Source organism: Rattus norvegicus, chromosome 4 (genome assembly GCF_021556685.1).
Source record: "Rattus norvegicus strain SHRSP/BbbUtx chromosome 4, alternate assembly SHRSP_T2T, whole genome shotgun sequence".
In the NCBI taxonomy this organism is placed as follows: Eukaryota; Metazoa; Chordata; class Mammalia; order Rodentia; family Muridae; genus Rattus; species Rattus norvegicus.
The window spans coordinates 47,716,930-47,731,564 of NC_141537.1; the positions used below are offsets into that span (position 1 = coordinate 47,716,930).

Below are 14,635 nucleotides of genomic sequence, written 5' to 3' on the forward strand. Positions count from 1 at the left end.
AGTATGGAGTTTTAGGCCACTCCTCCCTTGTAAACCTATCAAGAGAGGGAGCGCAAGTCCTGGAAGCCAGGGTTTTGCTGTTTTCATGGATAAGGCAAAAATAACTCATGTAAAAAATCTCAACTCAAACCCAGAGATTTGAGTCTCAGGAGTCCCCTTCATGGCTGCCTTACAATGTTCCTGGGGCATCGAAGTCTATTTTAAAATGCCATGAGACATTATACCAAAAAAGGACCCTGGAATGAGGTACAACTATCCTTCCTGTGCAAAGCGTAAATACTGTTCCTAAGGTGTTGTTATGGATGGCCATCCCCCTTGTTAGTAATAGATAAACATCTAGAAAGCAATTTAAAAGACAGCTATATGTGTGATAAGCTAGCCGTTTCTTAATGAAACAGGACTGAATACAAATGACAGAATAAAGTACAATTATGCAAATCAGAAAGAAAGGGTATAGAAAAGAGTAAACAAAATAATTTGGTTTCGGGGTGGAGGAATTACTTGTCTAGCATTAGAAATTACTTCCTATAGTAATTCTCTGTTTTATGATTCCACTCTACAGGGTCAGAATATGCCCATCAATCACATCCCTGATCTTCTGTGAGGTGGGGGATGGGGTATGTGGCCTAAGCTTGGTACCTGCTATAGAAGACAGGCTAAGGACACACATGCAGAACCTTAAACAATGAACACCCAGTGCCCTTCCGCGTCAGCAGGACAGAGAAGCAAGCTCTAGTGTCCAGCAGCAAGAGCCAGTCGCTGCCAACCAGCTCTGCAGAGAACCTTTGTCCATGAGGCCGCCTAAGAAGACTCATCAGCTAATATCTCGATCACACTGAACCATGATGTAAAACGACTAGCAATTCTGTAAGCCAGTCAAGAAATGAAGTTACCCTTTCTGCCTAAATCACGACATACCGGGGTCCATTATGCACACTTAATGCTAAGAAACTGACCTAAGTGTGCCCGCTGCCACCTCGGAGAAATTGGATCTAATATAGAACTAAGTTTTTAACTGGTCAAAAACATCACCTCTCTGAATTTCTCAAGATAGGATTTTTAAAAGGCTCTGCTCAAACTTCTGATTTCAGGGATGGAAATCATACTTTCAAAGTAGAAATAAGATATTTGAAAATACATAATTTTTCTTCCCAAATGTTTAAATAAATTAGAATGAAAGATCTATTAAAAGATGATGAACAAGATTAAAAAAAAAACAAAAAAGAAAAAACAGACCCTCAAATTTCATTTCACCCTGTGTTCCTGGCGTAGGACAAGGCATGGATTACCCCAGGCAACGTTCCCCATGCTGCCTGCCTACTCCTTAGCTTAGTCCAAGTGGTTTAAACGGTTCCGCCTATTTGCCAAATTGACTCCTGCCCAAATTTCTCTGGCACACAAATTACCGAACAGTTAACCCTCCTATTAGTAATCTCAGCAGGCGCCAGCACATGCATGAGCACAGAGCTCTTTCTGCGCCTTGCAGGCCCAGCCACAGCAGCACATGGGCCAAATGTCTCAGAATTACCAAAGAGACGTGACGGTTTCAGATAACGAACACTTGAATCACAACCCCCGAGGCCCTCTGCCTTCACAGATTTCCACAGCAAAGGAAGGAAGCGAGATGTAATGAGAATAAAGGACTTCTCAAACTACGAGTTGCTGTGCAGGAAGTGGGTGGAAGGCATTTGGTTAAAACGTTTGCTTTCCACACTAAAGGTAACAGGTGATTTTCTTGTTTAAAATGAAAAAAAAAAAAAGGATAACTTTGAGGTTTCTGGTTTTATCAGCCAATATTTTCTTGATTACATCCTGGGAAAAATGCAACTCTTAAGTCTTTTGCACACACAGAGATCTACTGGAAGAAAATATCTTTTAAACACACACACACACACACACACACACACACACAAAGCAGCAATTGCCACCCAAATGCCCTTCATTGAGACTTCGCAGCCAATGAATCTGACCCTAACAGAACTCCTGTGTCCTGTTATGCAGGGGAGGCAGGCCCACTGGCTTGTTTTATATGAGCCTCTCAGGGCCCTTAAGACAGAAACAATTTCCTTTCACGGCCAGCCAGGTTGGAAATGACCCAGTCATTCAGAAACAAACAGGATGTGCGTTGATTAAAGAGAAAAAAAAAAGTCAGCTAGATAATAAAACCTTTGATCCAACTACAAATGGGCCCTTTATTTTCTCTTAAGAGTGAAATGCTAAAATCCAGACTATAAGGAAAATTCTGAAAATTACGCATTTCATGTAATAAACGAAAACAAAATATTTTCTTAAGTTTTGATAATGCAGCATAAAAATCCAGCAGAAATCATTTCTTATTATCCAGCTCGTTGGACACGTTAAGAACATAATTGAAATGTATCCTCTCCAAGAAATAGAGATGAGCTTCAGTGACATCAGCTGCAGCACACTGGCTTTGCTGTGCGGTTTGTGGGGAGTTTTGAGGACCTCTAGGGACCTTAGTGGTTAGCTGAAGAATTGGTAGGAGGTTTGTGGAGTCCAGAGAAAGTATTTGCTTCCCATCCTGGAGTGCCCTGCTCTGCCTTTCTCCTTTTACCAGGAGCTTTGGTTTTCTGCCATGTAACGCACTGATAAAAAGATCTGTTCTTAGTCCACATCTATCGGAGAGCACCGCAATTCGTATGTTAATGGACGATAGGACTAGAGCTAAAGCACACAGCTTCAAGAATGATAGCGTAAATATTTAAAGTAAAGCCCCTCACACTATTGTCTACGGCTCGCTAAACGTGGGATGAAAAAGACTCGGCACCTTGAGTTCTGCACCCATCAAACCCCAGAAGTGAGTTTGCCAGCAGTCTAGGCTTTAGGGGGACATTTGCTGACAATCCTGCAGCCCCTCATTCTAGTCTCCTCAGCTGCTACTTTCATTGCTGTAAGGAAAGAAGAGGAAATATAATAATAAAAACTTCTATTTGTAAAACCACCTTTAATTTTGACTTTGTTTTAGACTGCAGAGTCTCACGTATCATTCAGAACTGTCTCATTTTCCCATTCTCCTGCTTCAGCATTCCCAGTACTGGGATGGCAGGAATGACCCACATCTGCTTACAAAGTATTTTAAGTAGATTTTAGATAGAATATGTTGGGGATGCTGCACGTGACTGGAGAGTCCTGGCTGAATTGTAGAATGAAGGAACTTTCTGGAGCAGGGCATTTTACTGCACTAGGGAAATGAAGCCCACTCCCACAAAATGTATATTTTAAAGAAAGTATTAAACATTCCATGAAAATATTCCTCCCATACTTTTATGATTCTATTATTTCTAGATACATTGTGCACTCATAAGAACTTATCCTAATCACTCCTAAAATGCGAATACTGTGATATTCATTAAACAGCTACCACGTGAGATGGTTTCGCTGTTCCACACCATTAGAGGAAAAACAGGTGAATGTCTCCATACCTTTTTCTGCCTACTCTCAGCGGCAGCCAGCTGTGCGGACATCCTTTCTTGCATTTTTCTGCAGTGGGCCATGACGGCTTCAAGAATGGAGAGTGGGTTGGTGCAGACTGGCTTCTCTTTGTCACCAGCACCCGCTTCATAGTCTCTCTGGAGTGCCAGGAAAGGGTCGTTTAGATTAAATCTCCCATAACGTTCCTGGATGAACACCTCCTTCCTGCGAGCCTACAACAAAATTGGAGAGATGAGTTGAAGAAGTAAATGAAAGTAACAGGTTTATCTCCGGTTTTGAGATGACTTTTCCATGGGGTACTCAAAGCTGCTATAAAGGCTGACAATGTTGTCTGGAGGTTAAGTCAAAGCCCAGGAGGGGCCCCAGTCCTGACAACCCTGGCAAGCCATCTGGCCTGTTTTTATATTTCTGCTTGCTGTAATTTAGATTCTGGGTGTCCCCAAAGCTGAACATGTGGAAAGCTTGGGCCCCAGGCCCTGGTGCCATTGGCATGTGATAGACTCTTCAGAAGGTGGAAGGAGAGCAGACAATTGGGAATGTTCACATGAGTGGAATTAGGATAAGACAAGACTCTTCATCCCCCTTTCACTTCACAGGCTGACCTCCAAGGCAACCAAGTCTCCAGTTTAACAGGATCCTGCCTTGACGTACCACACCACCGTACCGGGGACTTATGCTGCTGAAACTGATCCACAGTGGTGCCTCTCCTGCTTTTAAGAGGGCTGTCTTGGATCTTTTGTCATGGCTGTTGAAGGCTGGCACACTTCCCAGGAGTATAATGTTTGCAGTGGTGGGGAGATTGATCAGTGATAACAGTACTTGTTGTACAAGCAAGGAGGCCCTGAGTTCGATCCTTAGTGCCCACATTACGAGCCATGCATGCAGCACACATAGCCTTACTACTGAGATGCAGAGACAGCTGGATCCCTGGGACTCATTCTCAGACAACCTAGCTCACAGAGCAAGCTCGAAGTTCAGGTAAAGTCTATGTATCAAGGGAATAAGGCAGGGAACGATAGAACAGGGTGTCCTAATTCTCTTGCAGCCTATGAATGTGCACACATGTATATGATATGTGTACACACACACACACACACACACACACAAACACACACACATGTGCATATAACAAGGGGGAAAGAAGGAGGGGACAGGGAGAGAGGGGAGAGACATACAGTGAGAGAATGAATTTGATTGTTTTCCACTAAAATAATATAAATAAAACTTTTAGAATAAAAGTGGTACAAATAAAATGTTCCCATAATGCTTTCTTCCTTCAAGGACCTGAATTATAGGTGTAGTGTTTTCCAGTAAAATTCATGAGGCTGAAGAGATGACTCCAGAAGTCCTTTTATTCCCAGCACCCACACGGCATCTCATAATCGTCTTGATCTTAAGTTTCTGGGGAACCAATGTCCTCTTCAGGCCTCTGTAGGCACTAGGCAAGCATGTGATACACAGATATACATGCAGACAAAACACCCACACACTTTAGATAGATGATAGATGGATAGAAAGCAAGAGATAGGTAGATTAATGACAGATAGATAAAATGAATACATAAATAAAAGGCTTAGAATTTTTTAAAATAAAATTAAATTCGTGGTCATTGCCAACTAAACATGTATCCAATTATACTATATATGATCAATTTCTATAATTAAAACAATTTTAGGCAAAGTAAAATTAGAAACATTAATAATAAAAAAAGGAGAAAAACTCTATCCTGGCAGAATTTATATTTTAAATGGTAATCAAGCTAAGTTAAAGGCATAAATAGGTTTGCCATGTTTTTTTTTTCCCTAGGCTGAAAGGCATTAAGAATGTTAGAGGAAAAAATGAAATAATTTGTAAAATTCTTTACATGAGAAAATATATTCATACTTTGTAAAAATGTATCCAACTATAAGGGCCTAAAGAAAATAAAGTCATATTGTTACAGGGTATTAACGTATAGTTCACACAATCCCAGGAAGGAATGCAACCTTGTTTAATTCTAAATGTCAGCCCATCAGTGACAAAGTTAATTTCACATTTATGTAATACACACCACATGCAAATTTGCTATAAATAGTCTACGAAGGTTTTTACATGAAACAGAAATTAGCAGTAGAGATATACCGAGGAATACCTACTTTCCCTGACTCAGGTCATTCCGAAATAGCTATTAAAAATATTTACTGACACTGAAAAAAAAAACCCAGCAAATTATAATAAATCAAGTCGAATCTTCTCAAATGTCAAACATTTTCACAAGAATTATTGCATACAGTTCCCTGCTTTAGCACAGCCACACAGAACTAAGACTTTCCATTTTTAGGTGACTTTCAGCAAGCCAAAACCATGGAGACACAAGTACTGTGACATGTTTTTTTTTTCCTATTACCAAATTAGATTAGAAAGTAAAAAAAGTATTTAAAAAGTTCAGTTTCCTCAAACTGCCTTTCAGTGGTTTTCAGAAAATAATTTTAAATTTAAAAAAAAACTATCAAGGTTTAGGAGTTAAAAGCATTCCATGCTCCTCCTAGGTTTTCCAAAGAGAATCTTATCATCAATCACAGAGATATCACTTCAGAGATGTAAGTTCAAAATCAAAGCCATCTTGCACTTCACTTTCCCCATTACTATGCATGTGATGCAAACACCCTGGAGAAATGTGGAAGTCCCTGTAGCTGTATTTACATCATTCAGCAAGCCAAAGGCCACCACGTGAGGAGGTACTATGACAGTTTCTTTTCTTTTATCCAAGCCCTGTCCTCTCCTTTTTGCCCACTCTGAGCTGAGAGCAATGGACATAGTTATCAGTGAGCATTCTAGGAAGATGAGGGGCTATGGGTGCCCTATTTCCTTACCCTCTGAGCACAGAAAATATGTCTAGTATTCTTCACAAAGTACACTGTTGGGGTCCTTTTGCTCGGACTCCTCAAAGAATGCCATAATTTAAGACACCCCAACTAATAGCCAAGGCTCATTACAAAACGGAACATTTGTTCAAAAACCATGCACAATTTCAAGGTGGCCATAAGACAGCATTCAACTAAGTACGGGGCTCCCTAAGTGTGGGGGTGCCAGCGAGGCATCTCTCCCTGTGCTCCTTATCATGTGGCATTCGAGATGCAGCTTCTGTTGACTTAGGCCATGCTCTCTCCACACTGTCAGAGCAAAGGGAACCAGGTTCATTCCCACGCTCTCATGTCCACTGTCCAACGTGGTCTCTGGTCTCTGTGAAATAGTCACACAATTTTATCCAAATCAAAGGTTATAACTTCTGTAAGATGACCCTCATTAACCAACTCTACACTTCCACAAAAAATGGCTGCTGATTCCACTCTAAGTCTGCCTGGCACACTAAGTCTACAGCATCTGCAGTGAGTCAGTAAGTTCGAGTAGTTTGTGTTATTGGAGATTGAACCCAGGGCCTTGCACATACTGGGCAAGAACTCTACTACCATGAACTATATCACTAATATATATGTATATATACACACACACACACACACACACACACACACACACACACACACACACACATTGCAGCCCTGTCTATCATGCCCAACCTAATTGTTTTCTTTAAGTCCTGTTCTCTCTCTCTCTCTATCTCTCTCTCTCTCTCTCCCTATCTCCCTCCCTTACTCTCTTCCTCTGTCTCTTCCTCCCTCCCTTTCTCCCTTTCCCTCTTTCTCTTGATAGATTTTGATTTCTTTCAGTCATCTCTGTGCTTTGCAATGAGAAGTTCCCTGGATGAGGGTTGAGAACAGCACTTTATACCAAGGGAGAAGCATCTAAACGAGGCAAGACCAACAGCACAGCTTTCTGAAGACAAATGTTTCTTTGATAAAAATCTTACTTTAGGGGGCCGACATCCAGTTCCATAGCACAGCGCCTGCCTAACATGTGTGAGGCCCTAGGTTCAAGTTTCATGACCAAAACCAAACAAAAAGAAAAATCCTTCCTTTCTGATCTCTAACAACCACACTGTTTGATATTCTTAAAGTGAATAACATTTAGAAATCTAAACTAGGTTTCAAATATTTCTTCTGAAAACATGGACTTTGTCCTTCACGTTAGTAGTTAGTGTTTATTACACATTCCCTGGTCAAGTCACACACAGTGGTAATAGTTCTATTGGCTTATTTTGGGAAAGGCATGTGTGTTGCATCTGGGGATGTTAGAAGACAAGCTGGAGAAGTCCTTCCTCCCTCTTTTTCCTTCTTTTCTTTCTTCCCTTCCTTCCTTCCTTCCTTCCTTCCTTCCTTCCTTCCTTCCTTCTTTCCTTCCTTTCCACTATATGGATCTCAAGGGAAGAGAACCTATGGCTTCAGGCTTACTTGGCAAGCATCTTTATCCATTCAGGCATCTAGCTGGCCCCCCATTTCATCTTAACAATCCATTTTTCATTACTGGACATAAACTTACCTTAAAACCTTACATTGTCAACATTTGTTATAATAGTATCTCGAGTAACTTCTAAACATATAATCTATCCTTAAATCGGAAGTGACCTTTTGATAGTTGAGCTAAATTTTTGAATCACATGAAATACCTTTATTCAGAATATATTGCCAGTTTTGCCCAATAGCTTTTATACTTTGAGAATATTTAACATAAGTTTATGTCTTTGTTGTATTTAGTTTTGTTTCTAAATTGTGAGCATTATCTACTGTATGAAGATATGGAATCTATTAAGATAGTTTTGACATAAATGATAAAAATAAATAAAATGTGATATATACATATATGTACAAAAGACATTACTGTGCAAAACAAAAAAACTTTGGATTTGTGACAACATGACTGGAACTGGAAGACATTACATTAAGTGAAATGAGCTAATTATAGGAAAATGCTCCATATTCTCAGTCATATATTGAGCTAAAATAGAAATGGAGTAGAGTGTGGTCACCGAATGTTAGGAAGCATGAGGGAGTGGGATATAGAGAAAGGCTGACTAACAATGAGTAACAACATACTGAAAGGTAGGCAGAACAACCCTCATGTTCTTTAGTCATCTGCCAGCTGCAAACCTTTGTAGGAATTCTTAAATATCTAATAGACAAAAGATTAAAGTTTTTCCTGCTACAAAGAAATGGTAAGTATTCAAGAGTTGAAAACAAACAACTATCCAGATTTAAATATTACATGTTATGGATAGACATAAATCAACAAAAAGTCTCCCATAAAAGTGCACAATAATTTGCATGAAGTATAAAATACTTAGCAGCTTTAATGACCTAATTGTAGCATGTTAGAATTATTAAAAACAAGCTTCCTGGGGTTGGGGATTTAGCTCAGTGGTAGAGCGCTTGCCTAGCAACCGCAAGGCCCTGAGTTCGGTTACCAGCTCCGGAAAAAAAGAAAGTACATTTAAAAAAAACAAACCAAAAAAAAAAAAAAAACAAGCTTCCTCCTGAAAATGTTGCATATTATATACAAGCACAATCAAAAACACAGAATTGCCAATTATTTTGCTTCATAAATATGGCTTGACTCCCACCCTTCCAATGAAGTGCAAGATGCATACCTTGGGTTTTCTTTAAGGCTAGAAACAGCAGCTGTATGTGTTGCTAAATATCTATGTATCCATGTTCCTGACATCTACTGATTTTAAAATGAGAGAAATCAAGGAAGGCCTCTTGTTTTGTAAGACATCCTATGGTTAGACAACAACCTCGATCATATTTTTCTTGTTTCTAAAACCATGTTTCTATAAATCCACATCACAGAACATGTGTTCTCTAAACCAACACCTGCACTCATGCTGGTCACTTTCATCCTCTGCACGTACAAAAAGGCCTTTGTATGTTATGCATACTCAAATTTTGTATATCCCTGTCTTTTGTATATCATAGATATTATTACAAGCAGTGTTTACAGAAGTAGGTAACTCTATGATGTAAAATGCACTTTCGATGCAGACTGATTAAGAATGCAATTGTTCATCTTTATCCAGAAGTTGACAGTCACAGATTAAATAAGAGCATGACCTGAAGAAAATATTCTGCAACAGCTGCTACACTTGGTCTAACCAAAATGTAGAGAAGGATATGATAAATTCTTACCACACACAGCCAATGACATACAGCAGGTTACGTACTCTACAGCTGATTTTTAAAACATCTTTCTACATTTTATATTAGAATACTAGAATATCATGTCAGTTTTTTGCTGCTATGACAATAAATAACCTGACATAAACAAGTTAAGGGAGGAAGGTTTATTTGGGCTCATAGTTTCACCCAGGTTACTTGCTCTGCTCACTCTGTACTTGTTGTAGAGCATATACAGAGCGCTTGTTCATCTTTAGCAGACAGAAGAGAAGAAAGGAAGATTATTCAGGAAAAGATTAACCCCTAAAAGACTTGCTTTGATAACCTACTTTCTCCTGTGAAGCTTCAGAACCTTCTAAATAGTACAACTGGGGGACCCAAAACTTTGATATACAAACCATAACAAAAATGTCTAATATATGTTAGACATTTTGTTATAACAAAAACAAAAGAAGAGGTGTGGTTCATTTTGTTACATCACACACATAATTCAACTGGTTTGACCAGCACTGGTCTGTAATCTCTGCTTTCTACAAAGAATCTGCTCACTGGATGCCTCCTCCAGCTAAGCCTTACTCCAGCATTTTTCCTTTGAGCTCTTCTCAAATGGGTTGTGTTCATTGAACTGACACACTTAGCCTAGCCCAAGGAAAACAACACATTCATAATGCATGCTTGTCAGCTGGCTAAAAGTAGCACTTACCAGACTTAAGCAAACAGAATATGTAGCCAAGAGCCTCCTGAGGAAAGAGCTCAGGAATCAGGGTCAAAGTCAAAATCCTCAGCAGAGAAGCAACTCTAGATGTGGCAAGTGAGGACATGTTTACCACTTGGCTAAAACAGAGCCAGGGATCCCAGGAAGGATGCAACCATTTGGTCTCATTTTTATCTGATGACAGATGAGAACAGTTTCAGGAGCACCACAGAGGGTCGAAGTACCTGTTCCCTGGTTCAAGGTCTATTGGGAGGACTGGTGTTTGTATTCCCTAACTGGATCCAACATAACAGGTATTCTCTGGGTGTAGCCTTTCGACAATAGACTCTTTGCAGTCACTCTGCGATACAAACCTTCAACACTGCATATTTATGATCATCCTCATTCTTTAAGCGTCTTGGGACAGCTTCTTTACCCAAAGGTATTTCCTCCTGATAGCTCATGCTTACTGCTTCCACTTTTGCAATAACTTGAAACCACCAGAGGCTTTAGATTCAATCAAGCATTTGTAGCTGAATGCATGCCCAAGCCACTTAAAAATCTTTTTACCCAGTTTTCAATAAGCATGCTTACTCATCTTAATGTTCTTAAACATAGCTTATCTGCTAAGACATTGAACTGGAGCATTTTAATGTCTATCTTGTCTTAGAATAGCCTAAACTAATCTTGAACTCACTGGACAGCTGAGGAAGACCTTGAACTTCTGCCTCCAATTCCCAAATACTGAGATTGCAGGTGTATATAGTAGGGGTTACAGTGCTAGAGGTCAAACCTAGGATTCTTGTGTGGTAAGCAAACACGCTACCAACTGAACTACACCCCCCCCCATATTTCCTTACTTATAATATTGACAGAGCAATAGCTGGGTGCAGTCCTATGTGTTTAGTCTTCTAGTATTCAAGATACTGGGCAAAAGGATTGATTGAGCCCAGGAGTTTGACCTAAGCCTTGGTAACATAGAAAGATCTCATTTCTTAAAATAAGAAAAAGAATAGACAAGAAGGGTATGTCAGCAATAAAGATACTAAGCATACTCAACATTACTGAATTTATGCTTATATCTATGAGGAGAGTATTGATGAAAAGAAATGACTTGAAAAGGATTTGCCTTTTTGAAAAAGGAAGCCTTTTTCTCATGAGGAACAGCTAATGTGCAGGTAATTTCTTGGTTTATGCCTCAGAAGTACTTGAGCGTGAAATGCATTTCACGAAAATGAGTCATTATAAAGATAGGGACTAATTAGTTACACAAATAGACTCTTAAAGGAGTTCTTAAGTCTAGTACATTAGTCGATTTTCTATTGCTGTGATAGAACACCATGACCAAGATAACTCAGGGGAGAGTTTATTTTGAGCTCACAGTTGCAGAGGGTGAAAGTCCATCACTATCATGCTGAAGAAGCATGACAGCAAGCCACCACGGGCACCATGGCAGGAGCGGCAGCTGAGAGCTCATAGGAAAAGAACAAACGGGAACAAACAAGAAGGTAGCAGACTCTGAAACCTCAAAGCCCCGCCCTAGGGACCCACTTCCTTCAGCCCTTCAGCAAGGCCACACCTCCTAAGCCTTGACAAACAGGGCAACCAACTGGGGACCAAGCATTCAAGTGCCTGAGAATATAAGTTATGCCATCTTATTCACACTACTCCTCATTAGAACATGAGGCTTTATGAACTCATTTGGAGAAATCCACCGGCAAGAAGCAAAACCTCAACAATTACTATGATTGTTAATTGACACTGTCACTGTAAATGTACCAGATGCCCTTAGCTTTTTATTGCTCAAAACAATCAGGTAAACTATACTTAAAGTGTACTGGTATTTTTGTTGTTGTTTTAATTGTACATTGCTGCCAGGGTTTGGATATAGAATGTTCCCCAGAGCTAGAAATGTTAATGGCTTGGTTCCCAGCTTGGTGCTACTGGGAAGTGATGAACACTTTAAGAGGAAGGGTTTTGTGGGAGGCTTAATTAATACATCATGCCTTGGCATGCTTTGAAGATGACGTGGGACCCAGGTCTCTCCATCTTCTTTCTCCTTCTCAGTCAAGAGGTGAACAGCTCACTATATAATATATTCCAGCCATAAGGCACTATTCTGTGCCACCCCACATGTATTCTACAGGTCTAAAAGCAAAGGGTCTACTTATCACCTGGTACCTCCAAAACCATGAGCTAAAATAAAGTGTTGCTCTTAGAAACATTAGGTGCTTTAGTACAGTACTAGAAAGGTGACATACTTATAATCTTCCCAAGAAATAAATAAAAAGTTACTCTGTGAGTTGTATTTATAATTTCACAGAAGATAACATTGATCCATGTATTAATTAAACCTCCTACAAAGCCCTTCCTCTTAAAATATCCGTAACTTTACATCCATAAACAGATTGAATCAATTCATCTTACTAAAAGTTGGAATTGTGCACATGCATACATAAGCAAAACAATAATTTAAAATTATTAAGAAAAAGAGGAATCCATGCTGAAAGCTTAATATTGACTGTTTCTTAATATGTTTTTCCCTGACAAGTGACTTAGGTAATAGCCATTGTTTTAATTCATGTTTTATAGAAAGCAGATGAAGGCTTAGAACAATTTATTAACTACCCTAGGTCACTCAACAAAATCTGATATTCTCCCTAGGCAGTTTCATTCAAAGCCTATACTTTTAAGTATAAAAGAACATGAGAATGCTGAGAAGAACATTTTGGAAGACAAGAGAAAAAGTATCACAGATAAATGTTATACACAAGTCTATTTAAACCACTAGGAAAAAACCCACAAAAATAAAACACAAATAAAACAAACCAAGATTTAAAAGGCAAAATCAAGCCTGTTGAAGAAGTTAAAGCTCTGTATGTACTACATATACAGCCATCAGTCTGACCACATGCTGACAGATTTAATAAGACTTAGCCAGTTTCCTTCAAGACTTTTCCAGAATATATCATGCATGTGTAAAATAAAACTTGACAATTGTTTGTATTTGCCCTTTTTCCTGTCAAAGTCCTGATAACCTCAAAATTAAAAGTAGCAGACACAATATGCTTATTGCTTGAAGACTTCTGAGACAAACTATTCCCAGCTCTGGACAACCCAACATGGCTGCCACTGCCTTGGGTACTAATGGTGCTAATGCTTTTAAGCCAGGGGTGATGGTTGAAATTACGATTCCATCTGACAAGAATGGATAGTGGTTCTAATCAATAGTATACTCGAGATGTCAACAACTAAATAGACATTGCCATCCCATTCAGAAACAACACACTCTTGACTCAACACAGGGCTTCATTAGTAAAGAGATGTCTGAACTGGAAACCACCTCTCCTCCTGAGTTCACTTTTCACTGAAGTATATAAAGAATGATCAATGGACTGAAGCAAAAGTGGAAGGAACTAGGGATGCCTCGAAGAGATGACTGACAGAGGGATGGTTATGCTCATTCAATATCTAATTTCATATTTAAAGAGACGTTTCACGAATCTTCACAAGATAACCCACAAATACGTACAATGCTTTCATTTTCTTTATAAGTTTAAAATGTAAAGATATTTTATCATTCGTACATGACACCTAACAAAATAAGTTGTGCTTGAGATGATAAAGAAGTTAGGAGTCGATGCTATCCCAAAGATATATAGAGTTGCACAAAATTGGCATCAAATCCCTGTCTCTGGCTGTACATCAAACACTGGCTGAGGAAACATACATAAGAAATGTAACACGGGGATTTATAACTCAGAGAGACTCTTGGCTTCTAAACTGTTTCATTTTCAAACCCAGAGCTATTCTGATTCAAAACTGAGATGGGGAAACAGGGATTTTGCTCTTCAAACAAACAACCAACAATAAGATTAAATTTGTGTAGCCTAAATCTGTCTTAGTGGCAAGAAGTTCAAGCAAAGCAAAATCAAACAAACAAAGATGAGCTCTTGCAAGAAGAAAGAGTGAAAATCTCAGTTGTACACACAAAAGAAAGAAATTCTTACTTTGAGAGAGGCAGAACAGCCCAGGAGTTACTTTCCTTACTCTCCCTGGCACAGGCAGAGTAGGTGATGATGGGAGACAGTAGACCAGTAATGTAAATAGTCACCCTATTGTCTACAAAGGGATAACTACCAACCTCCACTGACCAAAATGCTTTAGGAATTCACCAGGTAAGAACAGAAATCAAGTTCTAGAGTTATGAGAAAAGGTCAAATTACCTGAAGGGTTCATTCTCATGATTCCATGTCTAGACAATGCCCCCATGCACGTAGACACACAGGAGATACAAAATAAAAGGAGGGTTGCCGTGCTGTTGTGCTAGAGGTGAGGCAAAAGGTAACTGGAAAAGAGGAACACCCTCTATTATACCTGCTTGCAGACATCCCTCTGTGTGAGTGGAATGAAATTGTTATGCTAGAAATAGCATAATACA

General features: G+C 39.3%; 1 protein-coding gene across 4 annotated transcripts in view; it reads right to left on the reverse strand.

The window, feature by feature from the left end:
• Positions 1 to 14,635, reverse strand: part of Cttnbp2 (cortactin binding protein 2) — a 163,143-nt gene that overhangs the window by 87,844 nt on the left and 60,664 nt on the right. For all 4 annotated transcript variants that reach the window (XR_015685327.1, XR_015685326.1, XM_087656211.1 and 1 more), the window contains 1 exon segment: positions 3,444 to 3,665. Coding sequence is in view for 2 of the 4 variants with exons in the window: in XM_087656211.1 (XP_087512337.1) it covers positions 3,444 to 3,665 (222 nt within the window). In the remaining 2 variants the exon portion in view is untranslated.